Below are 26,074 nucleotides of genomic sequence, written 5' to 3' on the forward strand. Positions count from 1 at the left end.
GTGCGTGTATTTTACTATACAATGAAGACGTACCAATATGAATTTCTGTCATACTTATGACTGATATTTTCATTTATTGTAACATATAAGTACATGTAGTGTAATTCTGACTTCAATATGACTAGGCTATATGTTATTACATTTCAGCTCTTATTTTACAACACTACTTGTGTAATATGTATAACTTGTTAGAGGAACTACTGGCTGTTTAAATCTGTTCATCTGAATTCACCAAGGCAATTGCAGCAAATCTGACAAAACTTCATAAATCCATGAATTGCAAGTAACTGAATAACGTGATGTGATTAAAGATTCACTTTTCTGTCAAAGTAGGTCCAAATGTAAATGTACATATGTGGATTGTTTTATTTATTTGGCTACATAAAGCACTTTCTGCTGCTTAGCCATCACTCATTCAGAAAGAGTGGTATTTGAACACTTACCGTACAAATAAATTTGACATTTTGTTTGCACATTTATTTTGCTTTATTTTATTTAATTGAAATTCTCAACTATGGCATTACATGTATTATTAAACAACAATGAAACAAATAATTTTATTTATTTATCTATTTATTTAATTGGTGTTTTAACCATCCACAGGTTGCTGGCACATACAGCTGGAGAGGAAGCCAGTATATGCTGGACTGGTGAGAGGCTACTGAGTGATTGTGTCATGCTGGCGTGCCAACCCCCGGCCACCGAAGCCCCTAAATAATTTTATTTTCCGAGGTGTTAGGTACAGATATGCACACCTTACTGGTGGCTTCACAGGCACAGCTACTGTTTATTTTCAGCAAGGCACCAACTTCGTGTGTATATCAAACAGGGTTCAAAACAACACCCGTGTGAGTACCTACATGATGTAGGTTGTATATACGTGACAGGGTCTTACCATCATGAGGGGTGTGGAGAGCACAACTCCGTACAAGCGGATCAGGTTGGGGTGGTCCAGAGAATGCATCACATTCACCTCCTTTACAAAATCTTCAAAGGCACCTGGCAGAGCCAGCGCATCATTTTTCAGGATTTTTATGGCAACAGGAATCTGTAACAAGATGAAATCACTGAAAGGTATAACTACAAGTGTGTGACTGCATAATCCCATGTGAAAATACAGTTTAATAGAAGATTCATGTAGAATGTTCATGGGTTTTTTTGAGTAAATAGGCAGAATTTTGTGTCACACACTTCTTTTCACAATCATAGCCTCCAGCTTTTTTCACAAACACCCAATGACAGGTACAATACTTAACTCCACAGAAAGTTAATCACTGGAAAAAAAAATGTGGGCATTGAAATACATTTTCAGTTTATCTTCATCATCAATGACAGGTGCAACACTTTTACCTCCAAAGGGAGTTAATTACTAACAAAAACTAAGATATTTTCAGATGATCTTTAGACTACCGAGGAACAGAGTAAGCTGGTCATAGCACCAAAGGTCTTCATCTATGAAAATTCTACAGCTTTATGTAAACATACATTATACGACAACACAAACTTTCCCACATCTGAATCAGCCTTGTGCAGAGTGTCTGTAAATTCTTCTTCTGATACTCATGCTGCATTTGATAACCCTCATAAACACTTTTCGTGTCGTGAATTTGGTTGAAGGTTAGAGGCAGAATCAATCTGACAGTTTCGTCAGTTGTGCCTATGAAACAAGATGGCGACTGCATAGGCAATTCGTGCTTCTGTCCTGCTGGAAGCGAGTAACTTGTAGCAGTTGTCGTTTTACCCCACTTACATCGAGGAAATGCATGCATGGTGGGTGAGAAGGTTCATAAATTGTTAACTGACATCTTGGTATACATGTACTTTTTATGGACCTGTTGCTTGTCCGCAATCTTTGCTAAACTTTGATCCTTCAGCTGACTTTCGAGCTCACGAGTGATATTTACAAGTCATGAAGTTTAAACGGGATTCACATGTCATGAACTCGAAAATACAACTTGTAGGCATGCTACTGAGCGCAGCATTAGGATTAATGCCTTTAGTGTATTCATTTATTGGATTAGTGTACCTGACACACCTAAAACTATACAGCTGCACCCTAACTGGTGAGACCTACATGTAGAATGCAGATTCCCACAGGAACTTCACTGGTTAGAGAAATTCTGGTAGAAGCCTTTAGTTCTCGGGGCCAGTAAAAGGCTTACATGTAGGAAGATGTCTACAACTGTGTGAATAAGGATGTCCACTGTAGATGTCTGACTTACATATAGGTAATGCATGGCATCAGATGGTAACCTTCTACATATCCTTCTGGCTACCCACGGCCATCCACCCCTGTTCCTTGGGAAATAAACTCAATTTAGGTAAGTTCTAGGTGAACATGTTCAACCACTCTCCATTCGTTTACATGCCTGACGAATATGTATTGCATGTTGCGATATTGTCACATCCAAAAGAAATGGACCGGCCCCGATAGCACAGTTGGTAGAGCGTTCGCTTCGGGAGCGGTAGATCCAGGGTCAATCCTGAATCAAGTCACACCTAAGACCTTAAAAGAGGAAGTTGTAACTTCCTCACTTGGCATTCAGAAAGAAGGGGATAGTGCAACGACTGGTTAACCCCTATCAGTATAATGGCTTGGGCAGGTCGGCTTACTTGCCTTCAGTAAGGGGTCTCAGTGAAGCAGCACCAGATAAAAGAGCAGTGGAAATCCGTCCTGCGACAAGGAGGCACAGTACATGCAATCTAAGGATTCCTTCGTTATCAAATGACTGAAAAATTGTTAAGTACGTCGTTAAACCCCAAGCACTCACTCACTTACCAAAGAAATGATTGACACCTGTTATATATCAAACTGTTCATATTTTGCTAAAAATTTAAAGCCAATGATGCACAGTGGATGTTTGCAATGACAATACTGTGCCACGGGGTAATTCGTTCTACGCCATGCTTCACTGTGGGATGAAGGGAGATAACTCTCACCTTATTTCCTGATGGTGTTGACCAGTCTCCTTTCCTCACCACACCAAATGAGCCATTCCCAAGGTTACTGTACATGACTAGAGCTTTCTCATTGATCAAGCAGGTAAGCAGCTGTTCTCGGTTCACAGGGCTCAAAGATTTCCCAGGTGTCGGACTACTTTTCTTGGTGGAAAATCTTTCATTGGGTTTGCTTCCGGGGAGAATCTGAAAAATCATGTACATGTAACATAGTGCCCTCTTCATGAGATTGTTATTCTTTTTGCAGTTAATCTTGAAAAATACCTTCTTCTCACAAAAAATGCATCAAAAATCAGCCAGCCAGTCACAGAAAGTCACACATTGCACTGCACATGTTTAGTAAACATTCACAGCCCCTTTTCTCCAAGCACCTATACATATATATATACATATATAAGTGGCACGTGAAGTCTGCCCAAAAACTGCTCTAAGAAATGGGACCTTGGTAAATACAAGGATAAGAGAGTTATGTGCGACATTAACAATATGCTCCATGAAATGCCTGCCAGAATGGGTGTAAAAAAGTAGTACATCTCGACTTTTTAATAATCTATAAGAACTTTGGTTTGATGTAGGTTGAGTAATTTGACATCACAGAACCTTGTTTCATACCTCTTCAAATCCCTTAAATGCTGCAAATTCTTGGGATCCCACTTGTCTCTCCCACCATACATATCTAAGAGGTCTTTCTGTCACATATCTCCCTGTGTACCTTATCTATTCCTCTCTGTGACATATCTCCCAGTGTACCTTATCTATTCCTCTCTGTGACATATCTCCCTGTGTACCTTATCTATTCCTCTATGTGACATATCTCCCAGTGTACCTTATTTATTCCTCTCTGTGACATATCACCCACTATACCTTATCTAGAATGTCCTTCTGTAACATATCTCCCAGTGTGCCTTATTTATGCCTCTCTGTGACATATCCCCCACTATACCCTTATCTAGGATGTCTTTCTGTGACATATCTCCCAGTGTACCTTATTTATGCCTCTCTGTGACATATCTCCCACTATACCTTATCTCGGATGTCTTTCTGTGACATATCTCCCACTATACCTTATCTCGGATGTCTTTCTGTGACATATCTCCCAGTGTACCTTATCTATGCCTGTCTGTGACATATCTCTCAGTGTACCTTATCTAAGATGCCTTTCTTCCTCAGAGTGGCCTTCTTCCTCTTCACAGCATCTAACAGTCGGCGACTTGCCGGCTTACCCATCCCAATCTTTTCCAGGTCCTCTGTCTTCACATAGTCAAAGTGACCAAGTCTGTAAATACATCAAAAACAAGTCTCCGTAATTTCAATACATTTCAATTTTGTAGCACAGACAATCAAAAGGAAATTTCAGGAATTGAGAACACTAATTCCTCAACCTTTGTGCATATAAAAGAGCAACATTTCAGTTCCATTTATGCACCTTATTGTTTTGATTTTGAAGTCAAAACTACTTTGCTTGGATTGGCCAATTTCAGGTCTTCACAAAAAATGTAATTTTATCAATCTCCATAGAACAATACTTTTGGAACATGCTTGCATAAACATCTTGAAAACATGAGAAAAAGGTTGGAGAATTACAGTACAGGAAATCCAGCAAGATTCTACTTAACATTTCCTTGAAAGGAACATTCAAAATTTTACATTCAAAAGATTTCAATGTTGCTGGATTTTTTTATGAGTTATAAATAAAGGAGAAATTTTTATTAATTTTATGTAACTATTTCTGCATAGCCAAACATGTGAACTGAAGTACCATTATCATCTATACCAAAGCAGATTTGCTATGTTAGATAAATTAAAACAAATATCACTTTAAAAATGAGCACTTAATACTAAGAGGTTTATTTATTTAATTATCTGATTGGTTTTTTATGCCATACTCAAGAATATTTCACTTACACAATGGTAGCCAGCATTATGGTGGAAAGAAACCGGGCAGAGCCCAGGGGAAACCCACGACCATCCGTACGTTGCTGACAGACCTTCCTATGTACAGCTAAAGGTTTAGGAAGTTCAATTATTTGACTGATGTTTTACACCATACTCAAGAATATTTCACTCATACAACAGTCAGCATCAAAATGGCAGGAAACTAGGCAGAACCTGGGGGAAACTCATTACCATCTTGAGGTCGCTGACAGGCCTTCCCACAAAGGCATAGAAAAGGTCATCTTGTTTTGTAAAAGGTTTAATTGTCACAAAGTATATATTAGACACACCAAACTTTCTGGCTAGCACAAAATGATATGTTATACATATATAAAATACAAGTAGTTATGTACTGTATAGTTACAGTTAAGTCCTAGTCATACCAGAGCTACAACCTGTGAGAATCGTCGCGATGATTATCCTGGTCAATTGTGGCCAATTTACCCTAACTGAAAACCTAAGCAGTTGTTTGCAGTTACACAAGCAGGATTCCTATATATCTGGAGTAGACCACTCTGACCTCTGCTTGATCACTACAGGTAACGATAATGTTAGATTCTTTAGGATTCACCTAGATCCATGACTTATCACACGATCAATCTAAGGTTTATGAAGATTACCTTGCAATTTATCGCTTGCAAGTTATTTTACTTAGTTAAAAGTCTAAGTGTGACTTCATCGCAACCAAATAAAGCCTGCAGTCAAAACTGTGCATTTTTGGAGTATCTATCCAAAGAGTTTGGTGTGCTATGGGCTTAGTTATCCCGTATTATTATGACCACATACCTCAGTCACTTTAACACATATATCTCCTTCACACCCTAATCTCACCTGGTGACCTGGAGGTCGTCGCGGAGCTTGGTGTAGAACTGGTCCAGCTGGACCTCAGTCAGCAGATCAATCAGCCATTCCTGGCCTTCCTCCTCAGTCATCTTGGCTCTTATCTCCTCAATATCACTACAATGTCAAATCATACTGCATTTATCTCTGATGTTTGATTCTGAATTTTCATGTTTTGCCAGGACATAAAAAGGATTAATAAAGAAAAGTCTAGGTGGAACCAGACAGGCCCCAGGGGAAACCAGACAGTCCCCATGGGAAACCAGACAGGCCCCAAGGAAAACCAAAGCCCAGGGGAAACCAGACAGAACCCAGGGGAAACCGGGGGTGGGGGGGGTGGGAGTCGGTGGGTGGCAGACAGAACCCTGGGGAACCAAGCCAGCCACAAGGGGAACCAGAGGGAACCTGGTGCATACCTGTAACTTTAGCCCGGCTTCAAAATTCACACTTGCACTTACATATTTTCTCCTAATTTTCCTCTCTCTCCCATGTTAATTTCTGCACGTGTCTCTGAGAATCCCCCCTTGTTAAACCCATCTGTCGATGTCAAGTACACCTGATACACTATCAAATTTTCCTTTACATGTACATATATGTTTGTCCAAAGAAGCAATCCTGTTCATGCAGCGTATCAAAGGTGTTCACGAGAAGATACAGCAAATTCATCATGGTTGGCTGCCTTCAGTTACAAACACGTTGTCCTACACGAAGATATAGACCATCAGAACAGGCAAACAATGAAGTAAATAAATGAACATGCCACACATGCCAGGTAGTTCTAACATAAAACCATCCCGACAGCACAGATGGAAGTTATAAATAAATTAGCTGCATCATGCCAAGCATTACAAATGCGAACTGAGCTAAAAAATTAAACACCTGCAGCATGGTAAAAATCCTTAATACTTTACATACTACTGACAATAATTCAAGTTAATGACATCCAACAATATTGCTACTTACACTTGATTCATTTAATATTTTAATTAGGGCTCTGTGGGTATATTATAGGTAAATATCCAATTTTTGGCAACTAAATGACAAACACTCACACAGGTGACACACAAATTTTCACCTGCACAGCAAGCTAGGTAGGTATGTCATAGAATGGAAGGTCATTAACCTCCAGCAAACTTCAGCTAAGTGTGACTTCGAGTAACACAGGAATGAGGCCATGCACGTTTGAAAGTAAGACGTCATTTGTGGCTATACATCAGCGATGGGAGACGCCAAGTGTTCTTCCTAAATTAACATTAACAAATTTAATACAATCCAATTTTTTTTTTACAATTTTGGAAATCCATTTAATTACATAATAAGGACTGAGACAGTCTGAGTGGATTTTTTCAGACATACAGGTCTTCACACTGGAGTAAATGTTTAAGATTACAGGCATTCATTCTTTAATTTGTACAGTGTAAGAACCATTTATGAATAAAATAATTCAACAATACACTTACGTACGCTGGTCATTTCTACACGCAGCCTTGCCAGACTTTGAAAAAATTTTTAACATAACTTTGAAGTTATGATGATATTTCCATGACATAAGGAACAAACCATACCAGTATAAGTTAGAGATGTCTGGTAACACCTCTTCAGCTCTCTTTTCTACAAAGCTTACTCTTCTGTTTTCCTTTGGGTAGGTCAGGCCATCATTCCTTCTCGTTCTGTTAAAGACCATCAACTTTCCAATTTTTCTTGAGTTTTGGAATTTAGGAAATTTATGCTTGGTTTTCTTCTTGGCTTTTATCTGTTCTCCATACTTGCTATAAGCATTTTTTGTGGCACTTTTTTCAATAAACAAAGCCGGAGAAGTGGAAATACTTTTGTTTTCCATGGTTAATACATTAAAATTCTTCAAAAGTTCACAGCGTATGACTGTCACAAATGTTGATAATTATGCATCACTTCCTGTTGTTCACACGCCATGTAAGGCATCATTGTAAAGTCAAATCGTGCGCAAATTTTCAAATACATGTATGTTCAAATGGCATCATTCTGTGTGGGCCTAGAAATTATGCACACCTTGTCTCGGTGACAAGAAAACAGTCTGAGAATAAGATGAAATAAAATCGATAAAATGTCCAGATTTACGCACATCACTAGCAGCACTAGCTCTGCTGAGGGTAATTAGCAATCCATGACGTCCTGGTGACACTGTAGGACTAGGTATATGCACGTTCACAGTTTTCTTGTCCACTTGCAACAGAGAATAAAATCCATTAAAGTCATGAAAGTTGTCAAAATCTCTTCTCACAGCATCTTCTGCATCAGCTGACATAGTGGAATATACATCCTCTGTCCTTAAACTGAACAGCTCGTTTTACCATTTCACTGTTAATTATTCACTCATTCTGAACGTACAGAGGTTTTAAAGTCCAGTGTGAAATTGGACTGGCCATATACACTTTTCCACATACACATACATGTGTGATAATCCTGATGATGTCCCTTTTATAGAGTCCACATCCGTTTTCAGCAGAGCTTAATACCACCATAGTGCCCTAAACGTCTGACACACAGGAGCAGATAAAAATGACAAACACTAAACTTCCTGGCCAACAGGGGAAGTCAACTTCCGCTGAACTTGAAACGTTGTTATCCACTGTTACTACATAATTTATACATTACTGACATATATGCATACAAAAGTAAATGAAGCCACACCAATACATGTATACATAAGTACAGATACACATGTACATCACACTACACATAAATGCATGTTTATGTTGGCTTTTCGATAAGTGGATCATGACTGCACACATGCAAGGATGTGCAAGCTTGCAAATATCTACAAGAGTCTGGAGTTAGATCAATACTGGAAAGGGTGTTAAGATCAGTTCATATGGACAATTTTGAGTTCAAAAGCAAAAAATCTTAAATCTGAACATGTAATGCTTATCTTTGCAGCCCAGAGAGTAAAAAAGTGTGTTGACCTTGAAATGTAACATTTTCAATGTTATGCCAAGACAACTCTATCTCAATCTGAGCCACCACAGTCATTACATTTATTACATGCACCACAGTCATTACATTTATTACATGCATATTTAAAAAAAATTCTTTGCTGAATTAAGGTCAGGCTTTGAAATCATAAATATTGGATTGGACAACTATGCATAAAAATGATGAATTGTTTACTTCTGGAAAACACACTTTGTGCCTAGGACTTGACATTACTAGTGGATAAAACATACCCCAAATATTCGACAACAAAAGAGCATTTTTGGAGGCACATAAATGTCAGAAGACAGGACTTCTGGTGCTAAAATATACATTTTCTCATTAGGACATCACCTTACCTCCCAAACACCTCTCAAAGCACCTTTCTAAAGTCAATAAAACTCCTAGAATCTGGAAAAATGAACAACTTAGTCATCGATGAAATTTTCTTTAGGTATAAAGTGTACAGTCTATGAATGAATGAAAACCTAATCAACTTCAGACCAGCTGATTGAAAGACTTCCCAAATAATAATCAAACTATGCATGTAAGACACCCATAAAAAGCCTTGGAATCATCCCTCTTCTACATCACACCTCAATTACTACTTGCTGAAGAATTTACATCTATAGATTATTTAATTCCATAATTTTCTGTACAGTATCAAATTAAACAAATTTCATTTCAGGCTATAGAATATTAATTCAATGTAATGAACATATGTTGTAGCCTAAAACACTCATGAATATGCAAAAATATTCATGAATCCTCAACAATACTATAAACTACATGCCCTATTTAGAAGTCTAACCCTAAAAATATACATGAAATACTGTATTCATATGGGTACAAAAGGCCTGTACTGATGACAATCTAATAATACACATCTTTACATGTTCATGTCTGCATACTGGATATACTGCATATGGTAAGGCTTAATGTGCGACGCGGTAAGAGTCTTACGTCAGGGTCGGTATCAGGCTTGCCTTACTTTGCCATACATGTAACTTTAGATTCAATATAATGTACATGTGCATGCAGGACGTTACACAGCTGTATACATATAAATATGTAACCTGTGGCTTCCTTATGAGCTACATACTGTTCCCGAAGCAGCCAAAGCCTGCTTACACCAAATGTGTGTCACAAAGCATATTTTCATGCAAATTTAACTAGCAAACCGCACAAGACACTGAATTATTAAGGACTGAAAGCCCACCACTGTTCAAAAAAGTCAGGTATAACTCCTTGTCATAAGATATTTTTTTTCCTTTTTCAGAGCTTAATTTTAATATATGAATCTACATCTTTATCCACATACAGGACATTAAATTTGAGGATTTAATTATTTTGTTTATGTTTTAATCAAACTTTTCTAATGCTCTGATCATGTACACGAGATTTGGTCACGTGTTCTGGTAATGTACTGGTACCAAGACTTTCCAGTTATTTCCAGTTACAGAAACTTGGGTATATGTTCTGGTAATGTACTAGTACCAAGACTTTCCAGTTATTTCCAGTTACAGAAACTTGGGTATATGTTCTGGTAATGTACCGGTACCAAGACTTTCCAGTTATTTCCAGTTACAGAAACTTGGGTATATGTTCTGGTAATGTACTGGTACCAAGGCTCTCCAGCTATTGCCAGCTACAGAGACTCAGTCATGTGCTCTGGTAATGAACTGGAACCAAGACTACACAAACAAACTAGCGACCAATCCAAAAATGTATCTGAATTATTATATATTATATAATGTACATAGTACTTTAGTAGTACTGTATGCATATTTATATGTATACATGAGTTTCATGTACAAACTGACACATAGTACACTGTGAGTAACAGAAAAAATATTGACGATAAAATTCATGTCTTTTCCTGAAGACTTTATATGGGTAAACCAACTATGCACAGTCCAAAAATTTCAGTTTTATCTTTCACAATTATTTGTATTAGATTAGTGATTTATGGTACACATCTATATTTCACCTAAACTTGCCCAACTACTGTACCAGACATGATTTATACACAATGACAGCCTTGCCATTGTTGTTTTATAAGCTGACCATCAGCCCAGTGTAACAACTCCCAAACCATATGAGCATGTCATAAAGTGTTCAAATCCTCACGTACATGTCATACGTCAACTAACTGTGGTCAAGCTAATGGCACAACTCTTCTTCATAAATCCAGCCATGCACACCTGTCAGTCTCCACAGATTTGTCACCAGGTCGGGGGAAATTAACAGCTTTATGATCAGCAGGAGAAATGGGAAGATTACAAAAGGCTAAATTTCCCAGACAAAGTATCATGAGTCATGTCACATCTTATCAAACTAACCTATTTCTTCTAATGTTTTGCAACACCTGGTCTGCTCCTTTCATGCTTTTTAGCTTATACACATGTAGCTGTGGCAGGAATATTTAGTTTCGTTTTTCTTGCATGGTTAAACCATCTAATGAACAACGTGCCCACATCTTTACTTTTCAAAAAAGCTGGGAAAGAAACGTAATATTCTGCTTTCAGTGCTGCTAATATCTGTTTCCAAAAATAAGAAGAATTAGGGTATAGCTTCTTGTTCTTTTATGACCCACTTTAAATGTGTTTACACCCTACCGCTGAGCCATAATAGCAGCTTCTCCCTCCCCCACAAAATATCATGTACAAACACAAAAGCTTAAAACTATTCGGAAACAAAATACTGCTTTTTTTTTTATAAAACTTTTTATAGGGCATGTATGTACCCTTTGTTGTTAGCTTACATAATACCAAAGGCATCCCACAAAGAATGAATGACTTTTAGTTTCACAATAGTTTTCATTATTTTTTATACATACCACCAGGAAATGCCCTACAGGTACCTATATATGTATACCTATGGTTCCTTCATTTGCGTGATGTATACTACTGTATTTCATGTAAAGTTTGGCATGTAAAAATGCACTTTCACAAACATATCAAAATGATATATGCCATATTCTATGTATAAGACACAAATAAATTGATCCTTTTTGATTGAAGTTTTTCTGAGAAGAAATTAACTTCACAAAAATCAAGACAACTATGACTTCAAACATATTAAAGTTTATGTGAAATACAATATGTTTTACATAACCTTCATACTACATTCTTTATATCAACCAATGCTACTGGTATTTTCCATATCTTTAAACTATTATATGCATGGTAACAAACTATTCTTACCCTGGCATTCCCGTTTGAACTTTGCACCAGTCATAATCGCATTACAAACCTTACCACTGTTGTACAGTCCAAGTACAGCATGTAACCATGCAAGAAAAAAGAAACTAAACATTTCTGCTATAGCTACATGAAAAGAGCAGAGCAGGTGTCCCAAAAAGTAGAAGAAATAGGGTAGTCCAGTAATATGTGACGTGACTCATGATACTTTGTCTAGGAAATTTAGCCTTTTATAATCTGTCCATGCCGCCATGCTGATAAGAAAGCTGGTAATTTCCCTTGACCTGGTGACAAATCCATGGAGACTGAAAAGTGTGCATGGCTGGAAATCATGAGTAAGAGTTGTGTGCACGTATGTGCTTGAATTGGAAATGAAATGCAGTGGGGAAGCAAACCCACCTCCTTCATGGTTCCAATACAACACACGTGTTTGTGTATTCATTAAAAACTCTGAGATCATATAAAGCATACTTATACCAGCAGGCTGCAATGCCAAAGGACCCTCACAGGCTCTTTCAGCAAAAGGGTTGCTCTCGTTGACAAATGAGGTCATGTGCTTCAGTCCAGCTTGCTGGCAGTGGCTTGTAGTCTTCAGGCTGATTGGAACTGGTAAGTTTCTCTGGGCTCTGCTACTTTTCTTCAACTCACAATTAATGTCTGACTACCCTGCATGGTGAAATCATCTGTAGTACATTGAGTAACCCCTAATCAAGTAAATAAACATGTGATGATGATCTGTCCCAGATGATAGGGCTGTGATCACTACTAGCTGTCAAGTATCTGTTGGTCAGCTATGGAATTAAGTTTGGATTTTGTTACATCATAAAGCTCATTGTTAGATCTACAATGGCAACAATCTTTATAAGAATAACATAGTTACAATGTATAATTTATATGTGTGCATATACATGTAGGTGACGTGTCCCATATGTGCACAAATTAAATAGCTCTTTCGCACAACAAGGACTGCTAATAAGGTCTGTAGTGGGTCACACTGTGTAAACACCAAATGGACGGGTGTCAGGAGCGTACAAGCAGGTTATTGCCAAACATATGCAAATTTCTGCTCCCTACATACTATAGTACTGTACATGTAAACAAACTGATAATGGCACCAAGCATGTCAACACATATGTATCTGAAGTGTTCATAGTACTCTGCTCATGCTGAAGCTCGTAACCTGCTGTCAGCTACCTCTGCTGTAAGAGCTACAAAATCTGATATAGATGGCTAATTAACACAATCAATAATGACCAATGGAAATGGTCGTAACATCATAAGGCTTTAACATCTTGCTGAACATTGTAAAGTTACTGAGAATGAATGAAGTGGGAGGGCAAATACAAGCCAAATATTAACACATTCACAGACAGAAATCAGCTTCTAAGTATGGAGACTATTTAAGGGCCATCAGTGATGCCAGGTATTGCTGAAGTACATGTAGTTTTTATTTCATTTGAAATGTACATGTAGTCGACAACCTGCCTCCATGTAAATCCACTATGACCAATGAAGATTTGTACTTGTTATAAAGGTACTGAACATTCATTGGCTATCACAGATTACGTCATTTTTCATTTGTATCAGACAACCAGGTGTCTTTCGATAGATAATCAGGTAGCTTCTTATATACAATGCACTATAGTGAAATTACAATTAGAATAGAATGCTATTAGAATAGAAAAATTAGAACATTTTAACATTCATTTGCCTTTCTTTTGAAACTTTCATCTGAATCCTTAATAAATGAAAGTTGAAATCAATTTTGAAACCTCTTGTTAGTACAGAACGCATGTGTCTGTGCATCTAGATACTATTTCACATGATTTGATGAGTAACTGTCAAATATTTTCTAAAATTTATTATCTGAGCACAACCTCATAATAAAATAGTTAACGTGGTCAGGAAGTACATGTAATAATGCAGTCAGACAGAAATGACAAGAACGAAAAGAGTACGATCTCTGTTTTCCCATTTTCTACAGCATTAACATCTTAGCCTAATTGCAAGCTTGGTGGTGGTGTTCACCTGCTTCTGGAATCCCTTCAAGGAGTGCCTTCCATACTCAGACAAGGATCTTATGTCAGCATGGTCAGAGGTTATTAGGTGCACTTCTGGTTTTTCCCACCAATGCCAAAAGCTATAAAGGTATATGTAAAGCACATGTACATTTAAGTTGTATCCTCATGTTGAAAAAAAATAATAATCCCACATAACTGTACACATGTTGTAATTCAAACAGGAAAATAGATAAGTATTCAATAAAAGTTTGGTCAAAATAATTAATAGCATGAGCTACAGGACATACATGTATACATGCGTAAGTAATCTGACATCCTTCTGTACTACTCCACACCTGTATGAATCAGATCCCCGTCATTATTACAGTTAACATGAAATTTCCCACTCTGCATTACAATACTATTTCATTACCATGGAACCTTCAATATATATTACGCTTTAAAACAGTTACATGCCAATGCATCTAAAGCCGTCATTTGTTACCCAGTTCTATAATGATCCAAGTACAGCTTGAAAAAACTTAGTGAGGAGAGGTGGGTAGATGCGGAGGGATAGAGTGGTGATATTGGGTTGGGGGGGTGGGGGGGGGGGGATTCATTTGAATTAACTACATGTAGTTACTTTGCTGTCTTGTATGTCTGACAACACTCACATTTCTATTTTCATATACAATAAGCATCAACATTAAGAAAATAAATGCTAAATTGACAACATACTTAAAGTAATACCAAATTGTTAAATTCAAACTTTCATATAGATTCACATGCTCAGATGCATATTAATTAACAAGAAAACATGCATACAGGTCATAAAAACATATATTATTGCTATGGCTGGCATCCCTGTACATTGTAATCGAGCCTACATCATTTGTCTGCCAATCACTACCTTTATTATCCAAATCCACATGCAAAAATGCTAAGGCAGACATGTTCATGTATTTCTTTTGCACAACATGTATACTTTTACTGTAAATGACACTACACTCACTGTGGCCCCCATCTCATTCTCATCGTCATACATACAAGTCACATGATCGATTTGAGCGCAGAACAAAAATATAGTCGTTCAAAGGAGATAATATCTATGGCAATCATTACAGTAACACTCAGCAAGTCTTGTCGCCCATTTGGCTGGTTCACTCTCCGACATCAGATGGTACTAATGTCTTCAGTTTTGTTCGTCCTCGCAAGTGATAAAATGGTGATAAACGGTCTACAGCCACAATGGGCAAAATATCTGAAAATGTATTTATTTTATGAATTTGTGCAGTTGTCATGGATCTTTTTTGGTTCTGCAAAACTCACAAGAGGTTAGTTGGTTATGGGGACCACTCGGTTAACATGGATTTAAGCTAGGGAACTTTTAATGAGCGCATGAAGATGCGGTAAATGTGGCTTACCGTCAATCTGACAGATTAGAAGCAGTTTCTCCCCTTAACTCTCCCAACAATTTGTGTTGGTCGATTTCAGAGTTACATTCCACAACTAATCAATGATGTGGTATATGGGAGCTATAATTACCAATAGTGTTAATTATTTAGTGTTGTAGAGTTCACTTGCAGCAATATGACTTATAATTGGAATCACATATTCAACTATCCCTATTTTCAAGTGTGCTGATAAGTAAAAAAAAAAAACATGTATCAATACTGTGTCACATGTGCACTGGTATTCATTATATAATGTCACACACATAACAGAAAACATACGCAAGATGTCAGCATCATGAGAAGTATATTCATCGTTCACTGAAGTTGTTGGGCATTTCTAAAACTGGAGTTAAGACTGGATCTTACATGATGATAAAATACTAGTTTTATTATATGTCTATCTGTAACAACCTCACAAGAAAAATACATATCAAACAACACATCTTTCTTAATTGACACTAAATCTGTTAGTGTAAATGAGATCAACTTAACCAGAAATCAGTCATGTAACTGAAACCAAGCCAAGTATAATTAAACATACCCCTATATCTAGAAAACAATTAACCTAAATATATTACATGTGTTGAAAACACAGTGCTGTTCAAAGCAAACAATGTAGTAATATTGGCCAGGCTGATATAATCGCAATAACCAGTGAGAAGGGGAGGGGGCATTTAAATGAACTTATTCAGCCGAAATTGTTTGCCGCGAGGGTTATAACTGTCAATGTCGGGGTCAGTAGGCTAGCTGACGTTTGATGTGAACTGAAAAGCCGAACTCACCTTTCAAATAATGGGCCACTCGCTATGATGGTAGATCCACATTTAGGACTTTTCTATAGAACTTAAGCAAACACAGTCTCTATTCTCAATTATCACATCTCGTACGGTAAACTAACCCATGGGTGATCTGGTAAACGACCAACTTAAATTTTCTTTCCCTCATCAAATTTTAGACGGATACCGGAAAACGCTCTTCAGCCGTGGAGGTTAGAAAGGTAGGTGGCACTGATCCGGCGTGATCTGTGCAAAATGTTGAGGCTGAGGAAGATAGCGTTATGGTTTTCTCTTTTTGCACAATGCTACTCGCTTTATGAAGACCAGGTTGGGAAATTCGATTGGTAAGAATTCGTCAGTCAAAGCATGAAGTGCTGCGAAAAATCTGTACAGAGCGTAACCCAGACAAACTGTCATACACGTACAAATCTACAACAACAATGCATATGCAACACGTAAGGAAGGATAGGTTCTGTTTCATAAGTTAGACGTCGATTGTGGAGATATTTGACGACCCGATAGTTGATTGCCACATCGACGTTTAATGAAGCTGGATTAATTTGTACTTCTAATGCAGGTGGAGTTTTCCAACGGGCGTGCCGTGAAAAGAATCTTGAAGAAGATCGGCTCAAATCACATCTCCACAAGTGGACCCGGCGACTTTTGTGATAAATCTGTATTTGTGCTCATAACGATTTTACCCCACATTGTCTAATCTACCTGGCTGGCTTTGGAAGTAAATGCGGTTTCAGATATGTAACTCAGATTCTAGTTGCATAGTCTCAGGAATTATCTTACGAAATTCTTTTTAATGGTCTTGGTCACTGAAGAAGCAGTTGATCCTTGTTTGTGTAATTTTTGGAAAATATAGCAATGTCTGCATCCACAAACTTCACTGACAGTTGTACATTGTCTTCAATGTATTCAAGCACATGATGTCAAAACTAGCATTTTGACATTGTCGCTATTTTTTTCAAAATTTTCATGTTCTTTTTATCTCAGATACTCTTCTTTGTTATAGGCAGGCACCAGACTAAAACAGAACTCTTGTGCTCATAGGAGGAGTGAAATATCCTGTGACACATTTGATCTTGTTTTGCATTGTAACTCTCATAACTATGGCATTCAAATCAATATTACATGTTTCCAACTAGTTTCAGAAGGAAAAGAAAGTGAGAGACTTTTGAATCACTTATTTTTGCTCTGTCGAAAGACCTTCTTTCAAGAGTTCATTTTGTCCTGTTGTATGTTTAGTCCTAACACACAGTGACATAAGTCCCCCTTCTGCCAATGTTTAGGTTAATAATGGAGAGTGAAAAATAAGCAACATTGACAGCTGTTGTTTTTCTAACCTGAACAATTTCATCCTTGTTCACATTTATGTCTGTGAATTTCACGTTATAGACAGCGTGAGAACATATTGTTTTAATCATGTTAATCCTTTTGAAAGATCATTGACAAACATGTTTTGAACCCATAATACACCCATGTACATGTAGTAGGTGTTGAGACAGAGTGAGTGAGCTCTCTTTATTAACAATGGTTGGTGAGAGTGTTTTCAATGATTCAATACCTTGATTATTAAGTGCATGTAAAAAGTTTGAACAAAATTGTTAAAAAAATTTATGATATATAACGACGTGCACAATTACCGTATTTCCGCAACATTTTTGCAAGCAGTGCGCAGTAAAACTTATGAAGAAGTCAGGGTTGAATCGATGACAGGCAGATGGGGAGATTGGGGGTAATCTTGTTCCTGTAAGGCACACATCGTGCGCTGCAGGAGGTCTAATGTGTGAAACCCATGTGCTGAGAGACTCGGTACAACAACACCTGTCAGTCAGCCAGCATAGTCGTGTGTTGGTGACTGTTCGGAAGTAGATGACAAATACTGATCACTCTTTATAACATTTGCCAGGAATTTCAAGCCCAAAAATATTACAGACAAGAGGTGGTTGCAGTGTTCATTTCTCGATACAACAGTAATCGTATATTCTCGTGGTTGCATCTGTATAAGGGAGTATAAGATGGCTGCCAAGCGCTTGCTAGTAAGACATTTTTGTGTCGATCGTTCCAAAATCGAGACCAGCATATGTCTCAAGTTCAAAGACATTTATTCCTTGTTTCACACAGCATGTATACACAATTACATGTACCTGTGGCATTTGACTTTTCAGTCAGCCAGTTGTATAAATACATGTAGAGTATGATTCACTTAATCAAAACAGTGACTCGGAAGTTGAGAGGTTTAGACAATAGACTAAAATAAAACTCAAGTCTTGCTTGTGGTGTAATTCATTTCCGTTTTTAAATGAATATAAATAAAAATTATTCAACATTAGAAATGTAATAGTAAAAGATGTTAGACCATGTTGTACCGTCTATAGCCAGAGTTAAATGTGATTGTTGTCACATTACATGTTATGGTGATTTGATAGTACCCAAATTAGTGTATTAACTCAAACTAATTTGAATGGAACTTGTCAGCACTGCAGGCCTAAACTCAAGGGTGTCATGCAGTCAATCCTTGTAGTCCTCAACAACAAAGTGGTGTGGTGATGGTTGACCTTTAGCAGAGTACGTGCATTAAGACAGGCTTGTTAATCAAAGGCGAGAGTAAAACTCTCATCTTTAATGCCTTAATTTCTATATGAGTAGTTCTGATGCATGCATTCACTTCTGAAAAGCACAGTCTTTATGCTTGGACTTCTTTTCTTCAGAAACTGGTTACAAGATGCAAGTAGAAAGGAAGTTTCTAACCTGATAATCGAAGTACATTTAACAATGTTTGTCGCTTTCTAAAATATTGATACACTGTATTTGAATATTAAATTTGTGATTTTTTTTATGCTTCTGTAGGCTGAACAAAATTTTGTTAAGCAAAAGCCCCCCACTTTCCGAAATTTGGCTCAGTTTTACATTTGTTCACGTAAGAAAATTCATCCACAACAGACCGAGTGTATTCAGATTTAAACGGCCGATTGGTATTGATATGCAAATTGCAACTTTGCTCACATCCAACATAGTTTGTAGAACACATCAATCACAGCAAGACCCGATACGACATCCTGTTGCTTTGCCTGTACTAAATAGAGTAAATGTTGTGAACATCATTATAATACACCAACCAGTGCAAGACTTTATGATGATTTTACGGAAAAGGTTTAGTATCAAGGCCGAACTCAAAGTCGTTATTGAAAGCCGTAATCATCACTAGGTATGTGGGGACATGTAAAATTTTGAACTCCCTTCATGTAGTCTAGATTTGGTGGGAGATTTCTCAATCAATCTTTTATCCAAGGGGTGGGTCAATGAAAATAAGTTCATCTGATTGGTCAGTGTTGAATTCTGTAAGCTGTCAGTTATCCGTAAGACAATTTGGCACTCGTGACTGAATTCCCAGGAAATTTGACGAGGAATGGCAATAGCCTTTCATTAATACAGTGTTTAAAATTGTTGCAATATGAAGCTGTTAATGGGCAGCCAGTTTCACACATGCGAACCTAATGTTCAGCGACTTCATGCTGAGTTTATGATGGTCATTTTATGAAATCTTCCCACCATAATGCTGGGCACTGTTGTATGGATGAAATATTCTTGGGTACTGCGTAAAATACCACCAGTACATTTGATATACCTGACCGATTTAATTACGCTTGCCAGAGATAGTTGTAAGCCGCTTTGCATGGTAAAAAAAATATACTCTTAAAGGAGGGAATAGCGAGTTTACTGCTTTTAGACAGGTGTTGGCATAGAAAGTTTGACCTCGATTTCACTATTTGGAATCCTGAGGCACTCAACATGATGCAGCGACTGTTATCATAATCGACTACCGATTAATTTATGGCGCTTCATTTGGGACATTTGGGAGAATTTCATAAAATTGTGTATTTAATTGGATAGCTGCGCAGTTTTAAAGTTCGTCATAACGCATGACGTCATTTATATTTATTGGGGCCTACGCTACAAATCTTATAACCCTACAAGCATTGTCTGCTGCAAAGTGATCAGTGGTATGAAAAGCTAATCCCCCTACTCACGGGCTTTTACATTTGTATAGGACGAGGCAGTGTTGTAGAGTTATGATGTCATGCAGCAAGCCAAACTTGTCTTGGCTCCTTTTGATAAGGTTGCGGAAGTACGATATAAACGACCAGGTTTGTGTTTTTCTTACAAAATGCTGATGTGTTTGACTATTCATGTTGCAGGAGACAGCGCTATGTTGGCAAGGTTATCTTCTCTGCATGGGAACAGTCTAAGCACTCAGGGAAGAGATTTCTTGTTGGAACAGATCAAAATGTCATCGCTTCATTGAATGCTCAGACAGGAGACATCGGTAAAGTAGTCCTATCCAGTGGTAATGTAGTCCTTTACAATGGTAATGTTATTTACAATGGTAATGTAGTCGTCTACACTGATGGGTAGAAATAAGACCTGAAAGTCAAAGACCCTTCCATTATTAACTCTGTAGAGCTGTGATCACCTATACAGTCACAGCCCTGTCTTGTTCCATAAGCTTACCTTGAACTCCTCTGTACTTCCCTTGCTGGATTAATATATTACTTTTGGGCACCAAGTTATTTGTTTGTCCGTATTCATGGTCGTCTCAGCTATCAATTCCAGGTAGGTGTTCCCATGTGTCATCACTAATAAATCCACACAAGCATGAAACTAGTGGGGAAGCTGGATAAATTGTATCCAGAAAACAGAAAAATGATTTGGTGCCCAGCTGTGATGGTACACATAATCACAGCCCTACAGAGCTATTCCATTATATTTATATTGTATCGTAGAGAACGCTTTCGGTGGCCTAATAACTAGAGCATCTGCCCCAAAGTCAGGAGATCTGGGATCATGTCCTGACCTGGCCAGACAAAAGACTTTAAAAATGGCACTTGTCACTGCATCATTTGGCAATCAGCACAAAGAGGTTAGAGCAAGGAAACAGGACTGCTTGGTCCAGTGTCAGTATAATGTGTATAACTGGGTGGTTTGTTAGGCATGGTACTTCATGGGAGGCAGCACTTTGGCAGCATGGACTCACCTTGCTATAGGAAGACACAGTATATGTACATGTACACACAACTAATGACTCCTTGTCATATGACCGAAAAATTGTTTAATAAGACATAAAATCCTGTGCATACACATATAGTGTGGTAATGTAATGTTGTGCAGTGGTAATGTAGTCCTATACTGTGGTGGTGTAGTCTTGCGCAGCGATAAATGTTGTCCTTTACTATGGTAATGAAGTCCTGTATTATGGTTTCTGTCACCATAATATTAGTTGATGTCCTATAAATGAAATATTCTGGAGTATATAGTAAAACACCAATCAAATGAATTGATTTATAAATTAAAGATATTCACTGTGTACCATATTATAAGTTATCTGTAAAACTAGTTTATACACGGCTATCTCAAACACATTCTTCATAATTCTTTCACATCAGAAATTTGTATAAATTTATCAGTGAATAAATTTTATTTCAGCCTGGAGACAGCTGTTAGAGAGCGATGTCAGGGGTAGGATTGATGCCTTTCTACATCATGGAAATGGTATGTACAATGTAAAGTAAAGCATATATACCTCCATGTGGTTGGTGTTTGAGTTTTGAGATTTGTTTGGAAGGTACTGTAGAATCATTGACAATTATCTCCCCTATATTTTTTGGGCAAACATACAAATACAGTTGTTGCAAAATATATGTCTACGTCAATATGTATTTTGTATCAAAACAGTTATCATGATGTGATGTTGAATACGGCATATTTAAAATTAATTGAGACAGTATTTGCTTTAGTTCTAGTAAATATGGTTACAAACCGTTTGCAAGTTTGGCATTACTTTGTGGCAAAATGTCAGGTATATAATGCAATAGTGGAAATAACAGAAAATATTGTTTTATATATAGAACATCTGTAATTACCTGTAAGTGTATCACTCATAGAAACTGACTATAACATTAAGAAACATAACACAGTAGTGTCATTAGCACACCCGAGTACAGAGGCTGGCAGCTGTGAAAGTGGAAAAATGTTTTTGCAATGTAAATATGCACATGCAGGACATGCAGAATACCATATATACACATTTAGGACTAGTAGGACATGCAGAATACCATATATTCACATGTAGGATTAGTAGGACATGCAGAATACCATATATGCACATTTAGGACTAGTAGGACATGTAGAATACCATATATGCACATGTAGGACTAGTAGGACATGTAGAATACCATATATGCACATGTAGGACTAGTAGGACATGTAGAATACCATATATGCACATGTAGGACTAGTAGGACATGTAGAATACCATATATGTACATGTAAGACTAGTAGGACATGCAGAATACCATATATACACACGTAGGACCAGTAGGACATGTAGAATACCATATATGCACATGTAAGACTAGTAGGACATGCAGAATACCATATATACACATGTAGGACTAGTAGGACATGTAGAATACCATATATGTACATGTAAGACTAGTAGGACATGCAGAATATCATATATACACATGTAGGACTAGTAGGACATGCAGAATACCATATATACACATGTAGGACTAGTAGGACATGTAGAATACCATATATGCACATGTAAGACTAGTAGGACATGCAGAATACCATATATACACATGTAGGACTAGTTGGACATGTAGAATACCATATATGCACATTTAGGACCAGTAGGACATGTAGAATACCATATATGTACATGTAAGACTAGTAGGACATGCAGAATACCATATATACACATGTAGGACCAGTAGGACATGTAGAATACCATATATGCACATGTAAGACTAGTAGGACATGCAGAATACCATATATACACATGTAGGACTAGTAGGACATGTAGAATACCATATATGCACATTTAGGACCAGTAGGACATGTAGAATACCATATATGTACATGTAAGACTAGTAGGACATGCAGAATACCATATATACACATGTAGGACTAGTAGGACATGCAGAATACCATATATGCACATTTAGGACTAGTAGGACATACAGAATACCATATATTCACATGTAGGACTAGTAGGACATGCAGAATACCATATATGCACATTTAGGACTAGTAGGACATGTAGAATACCATATATGCACATGTAGGACTAGTAGGACATGCAGAATACCATATATGCACACGTGGGACCAGTCGGACATACAGAATACCATATATGCACATGTAGGACTAGTAGGACATACAGAATACCATATATGCACATGTAGGACTAGTAGGACATGTAGAATACCATATATGCACACGTGGGACCAGTCGGACATGCAGAATACCATATATGCACATTTAGGACTAGTAGGACATGCAGAATACCATATATGCACATGTAGGACATACAGAATACCATATATGCACACGTGGGACCAGTCGGACATACAGAATACCATATATTCACATGTAGGACTAGTAGGACATACAGAATACCATATATGCACATGTAGGACTAGTAGGACATGTAGAATACCATATATGCACATGTAAGACTAGTAGGACATGTAGAATACCATATATGCACACGTGGGACCAGTCGGACATACAGAATACCATATATTCACATGTAGGACTAGTAGGACATGTAGAATACCATACATGCACATGTAGGACTAGTAGGACATACAGAATACCATATATTCACATGTAAGACTAGTAGGACATGTAGAATACCATATATACACATGTAGGACTAGTAGGATATGCAGAATACCATATATGCACATGTAGGACAAGTAGGACATACAGAATACCATATATGCACATGTCAGACTAGTAGGACATACAGAATACCATATATACACATGTCAGACTAGTAGGACATTCAGAATACCATATATGCACATGTAGGACTAGTAGGACATGCAGAATACCATATATGCACATGTAGGACAAGTAGGACATACAGAATACCATATATGCACATGTCAGACTAGTAGGATATACAGAATACCATATATGCACATGTAGGACTAGTAGGACATGCAGAATACCATATATGCACATGTAGGACTAGTAGGACATACAGAATACCATATATGCACATGTCAGACTAGTGGGACATGCAGAATACCATATATGCACATGTAGGACTAGTAGGACATGCAGAATACCATATATGCACATGTAGGACTAGTTGGACATACAGAGTACCATATATGCACATGTAAGACCAGTCGTACATACAGGATACCATATATACACATGTAGGACAAGTAGGACATACAGAATACCATATATACACATGTAGGACTAGTAGGACATGTAGAATACCATATAGGCACATGTTAATGAAGCATTTTTCATTTCCTGTCCATCCAGTCTGAGAAGGAGTTTAGATACTCTAGATTTGGGTTAATTTTTATGCATGTGTTGATGTATGCACTTATTGTTTTGACCCTTGCATGACTATGTTGCTGACCCTGTTTCAGTGTTGATTACGTTATCTGGCAATGGTCATTCCCTGCGAAGCTGGAATCCAAGCACAGGTCTGCTGTTGTGGGATGTTACAACCTCTGACGAGGAGACCAGGTAAGACTCACATTTTGTATATCCATTAAATTCATTTTATAATCTTGAATTATGTGCTATGAATTTTTAGATAAACATTCCTTCATTTCTTCCTGGAGTCCCATATGTAGCCTGTGGTAAATCTTGTATTGTAACCTGACCTCTTGTTTTTGATGCCTGTTAACAGTATGACAATTACGTGAGTAAAGTATTCATGAATGCATGTGATGACAAAGGTCAAATAAATAAATAAATCTGTGACCGTATTATTTGGTTTTTTGTTTAGTTCCAGAGGAGCAGCTGTGCTGAGTGGTCCAGACAAAGGTAATGAACACAGTTCTGTACACTGTATTAAATGGATGCATTCGCTACTGGTATCTTATGAACATACAAGTAATCATATCGTCCTCTTCTGGGTTTTGAGGTAGCAAATGTCATTTTTGCTTACCAATGTTGCCCCATAAGTAAATGGATTAACTTCACTGCAGAAAGTCATCATCAGAAATTTATGACTGGGCCTTATACACGACCCTTTCATGAGGATTTCAGAATTGCTGGGAAACACTCTTTCGGTTCCGTGTACTTTTGACCTGGGACACGGTGGGAAATATTTTTTCAGTTCCAAAACCAATTTATGGTATGGGAACTGATTTACCTATAATATTTTAAGTATTAATGGCATTTCATCAAAAAACTTTTGGTTTTTGGTGTTTCTTGCCGATCTAATTTTCATTTATGTTGTAATGTAAACATTACCATAATCCCTCAACCTTTTTGTTAAAATGTATGAACTGTCACTGAATGATCGACGTATCTGACTGCAAACTGTGGAAAAAGGAAGGGAGAGAACTGGGTATTCTAAACTTTGTCAGTTTGAGTTATCTCCCTACCAAAAACATATCAATGTGGTATGTGTTAAATACTACTTTCACAACAGTGCAATCAAATGAATCTCAGAATCCGAATTTCATATGAATCACAACTTCTTGGTCAAGAACCTTGATTGGCTCTCTGTCCTGCATGTAATTCATTGGGTGAGCTACTTCATGATAATCGTGACAGGTAGCATTGCTGGTTCGCTGGACACAGAGAGATTGGACAACGGTCCTTTTTTGTGAGACCACTCATGGCAACAAAGTATGAGTGGTCTAGTGACACCTTAGCCACAGTTTGAAGGCTCACAACTCAAGTCTTTGAACAATTAACTCTGTTCATGGTTCACGAAGCAGTGCTGAGTGAGTGACCAAGCCTTTTTTTTTTTTTTTGGAATTACACTTTGAGTCCCGTGAATTTTTAACCTGGGAACCGACAGGGAAACAACACGATCGTTTCCGTGACATCCTGATGAATATGGACCTCTGGTTATGAGAGTTAAATTCCACACTGACAAACTCAAAATATGTCTTAGA

The 26,074-nt window shown here is 37.5% G+C and overlaps 2 protein-coding genes across 3 annotated transcripts in view; one reads left to right on the top strand and one right to left on the bottom strand.

The window, feature by feature from the left end:
* LOC135474715 (activated CDC42 kinase 1-like) overlaps positions 1-16,274 on the bottom strand; it is a 32,699-nt gene extending 16,425 nt beyond the window's left edge. Inside the window, exons 1-5 of one of the 2 annotated variants that reach the window (XM_064754278.1) lie at positions 7,299-7,882; positions 5,725-5,850; positions 4,102-4,234; positions 2,941-3,144; positions 896-1,048 (exon numbers count right to left, since the gene is read on the bottom strand). In XM_064754278.1, coding sequence (XP_064610348.1) covers positions 896-1,048; positions 2,941-3,144; positions 4,102-4,234; positions 5,725-5,850; positions 7,299-7,573 — 891 coding nt within the window. In that variant the 5' untranslated portion in view covers positions 7,574-7,882. Of the gene's footprint in view, positions 1-895; positions 1,049-2,940; positions 3,145-4,101; positions 4,235-5,724; positions 5,851-7,298; positions 7,883-16,121 lie in introns of those variants that run through there. The other variant, XM_064754279.1, reaches the window with a different exon arrangement.
* Positions 16,275-16,367: 93 nt separating this feature from the next.
* Positions 16,368-26,074, top strand: part of LOC135475746 (ER membrane protein complex subunit 1-like) — a 30,231-nt gene continuing 20,524 nt past the window's right edge. Inside the window, exons 1-5 of the mRNA XM_064755681.1 lie at positions 16,368-16,459; positions 20,324-20,451; positions 21,609-21,674; positions 24,587-24,686; positions 24,952-24,989. Coding sequence (XP_064611751.1) covers positions 16,371-16,459; positions 20,324-20,451; positions 21,609-21,674; positions 24,587-24,686; positions 24,952-24,989 — 421 coding nt within the window. The 5' untranslated portion in view covers positions 16,368-16,370. The remainder of the gene's footprint in view (positions 16,460-20,323; positions 20,452-21,608; positions 21,675-24,586; positions 24,687-24,951; positions 24,990-26,074) is intronic.

The sequence above is a fragment of the Liolophura sinensis genome, chromosome 9 (assembly GCF_032854445.1).
Source record: "Liolophura sinensis isolate JHLJ2023 chromosome 9, CUHK_Ljap_v2, whole genome shotgun sequence".
In the NCBI taxonomy this organism is placed as follows: Eukaryota; Metazoa; Mollusca; class Polyplacophora; order Chitonida; family Chitonidae; genus Liolophura; species Liolophura sinensis.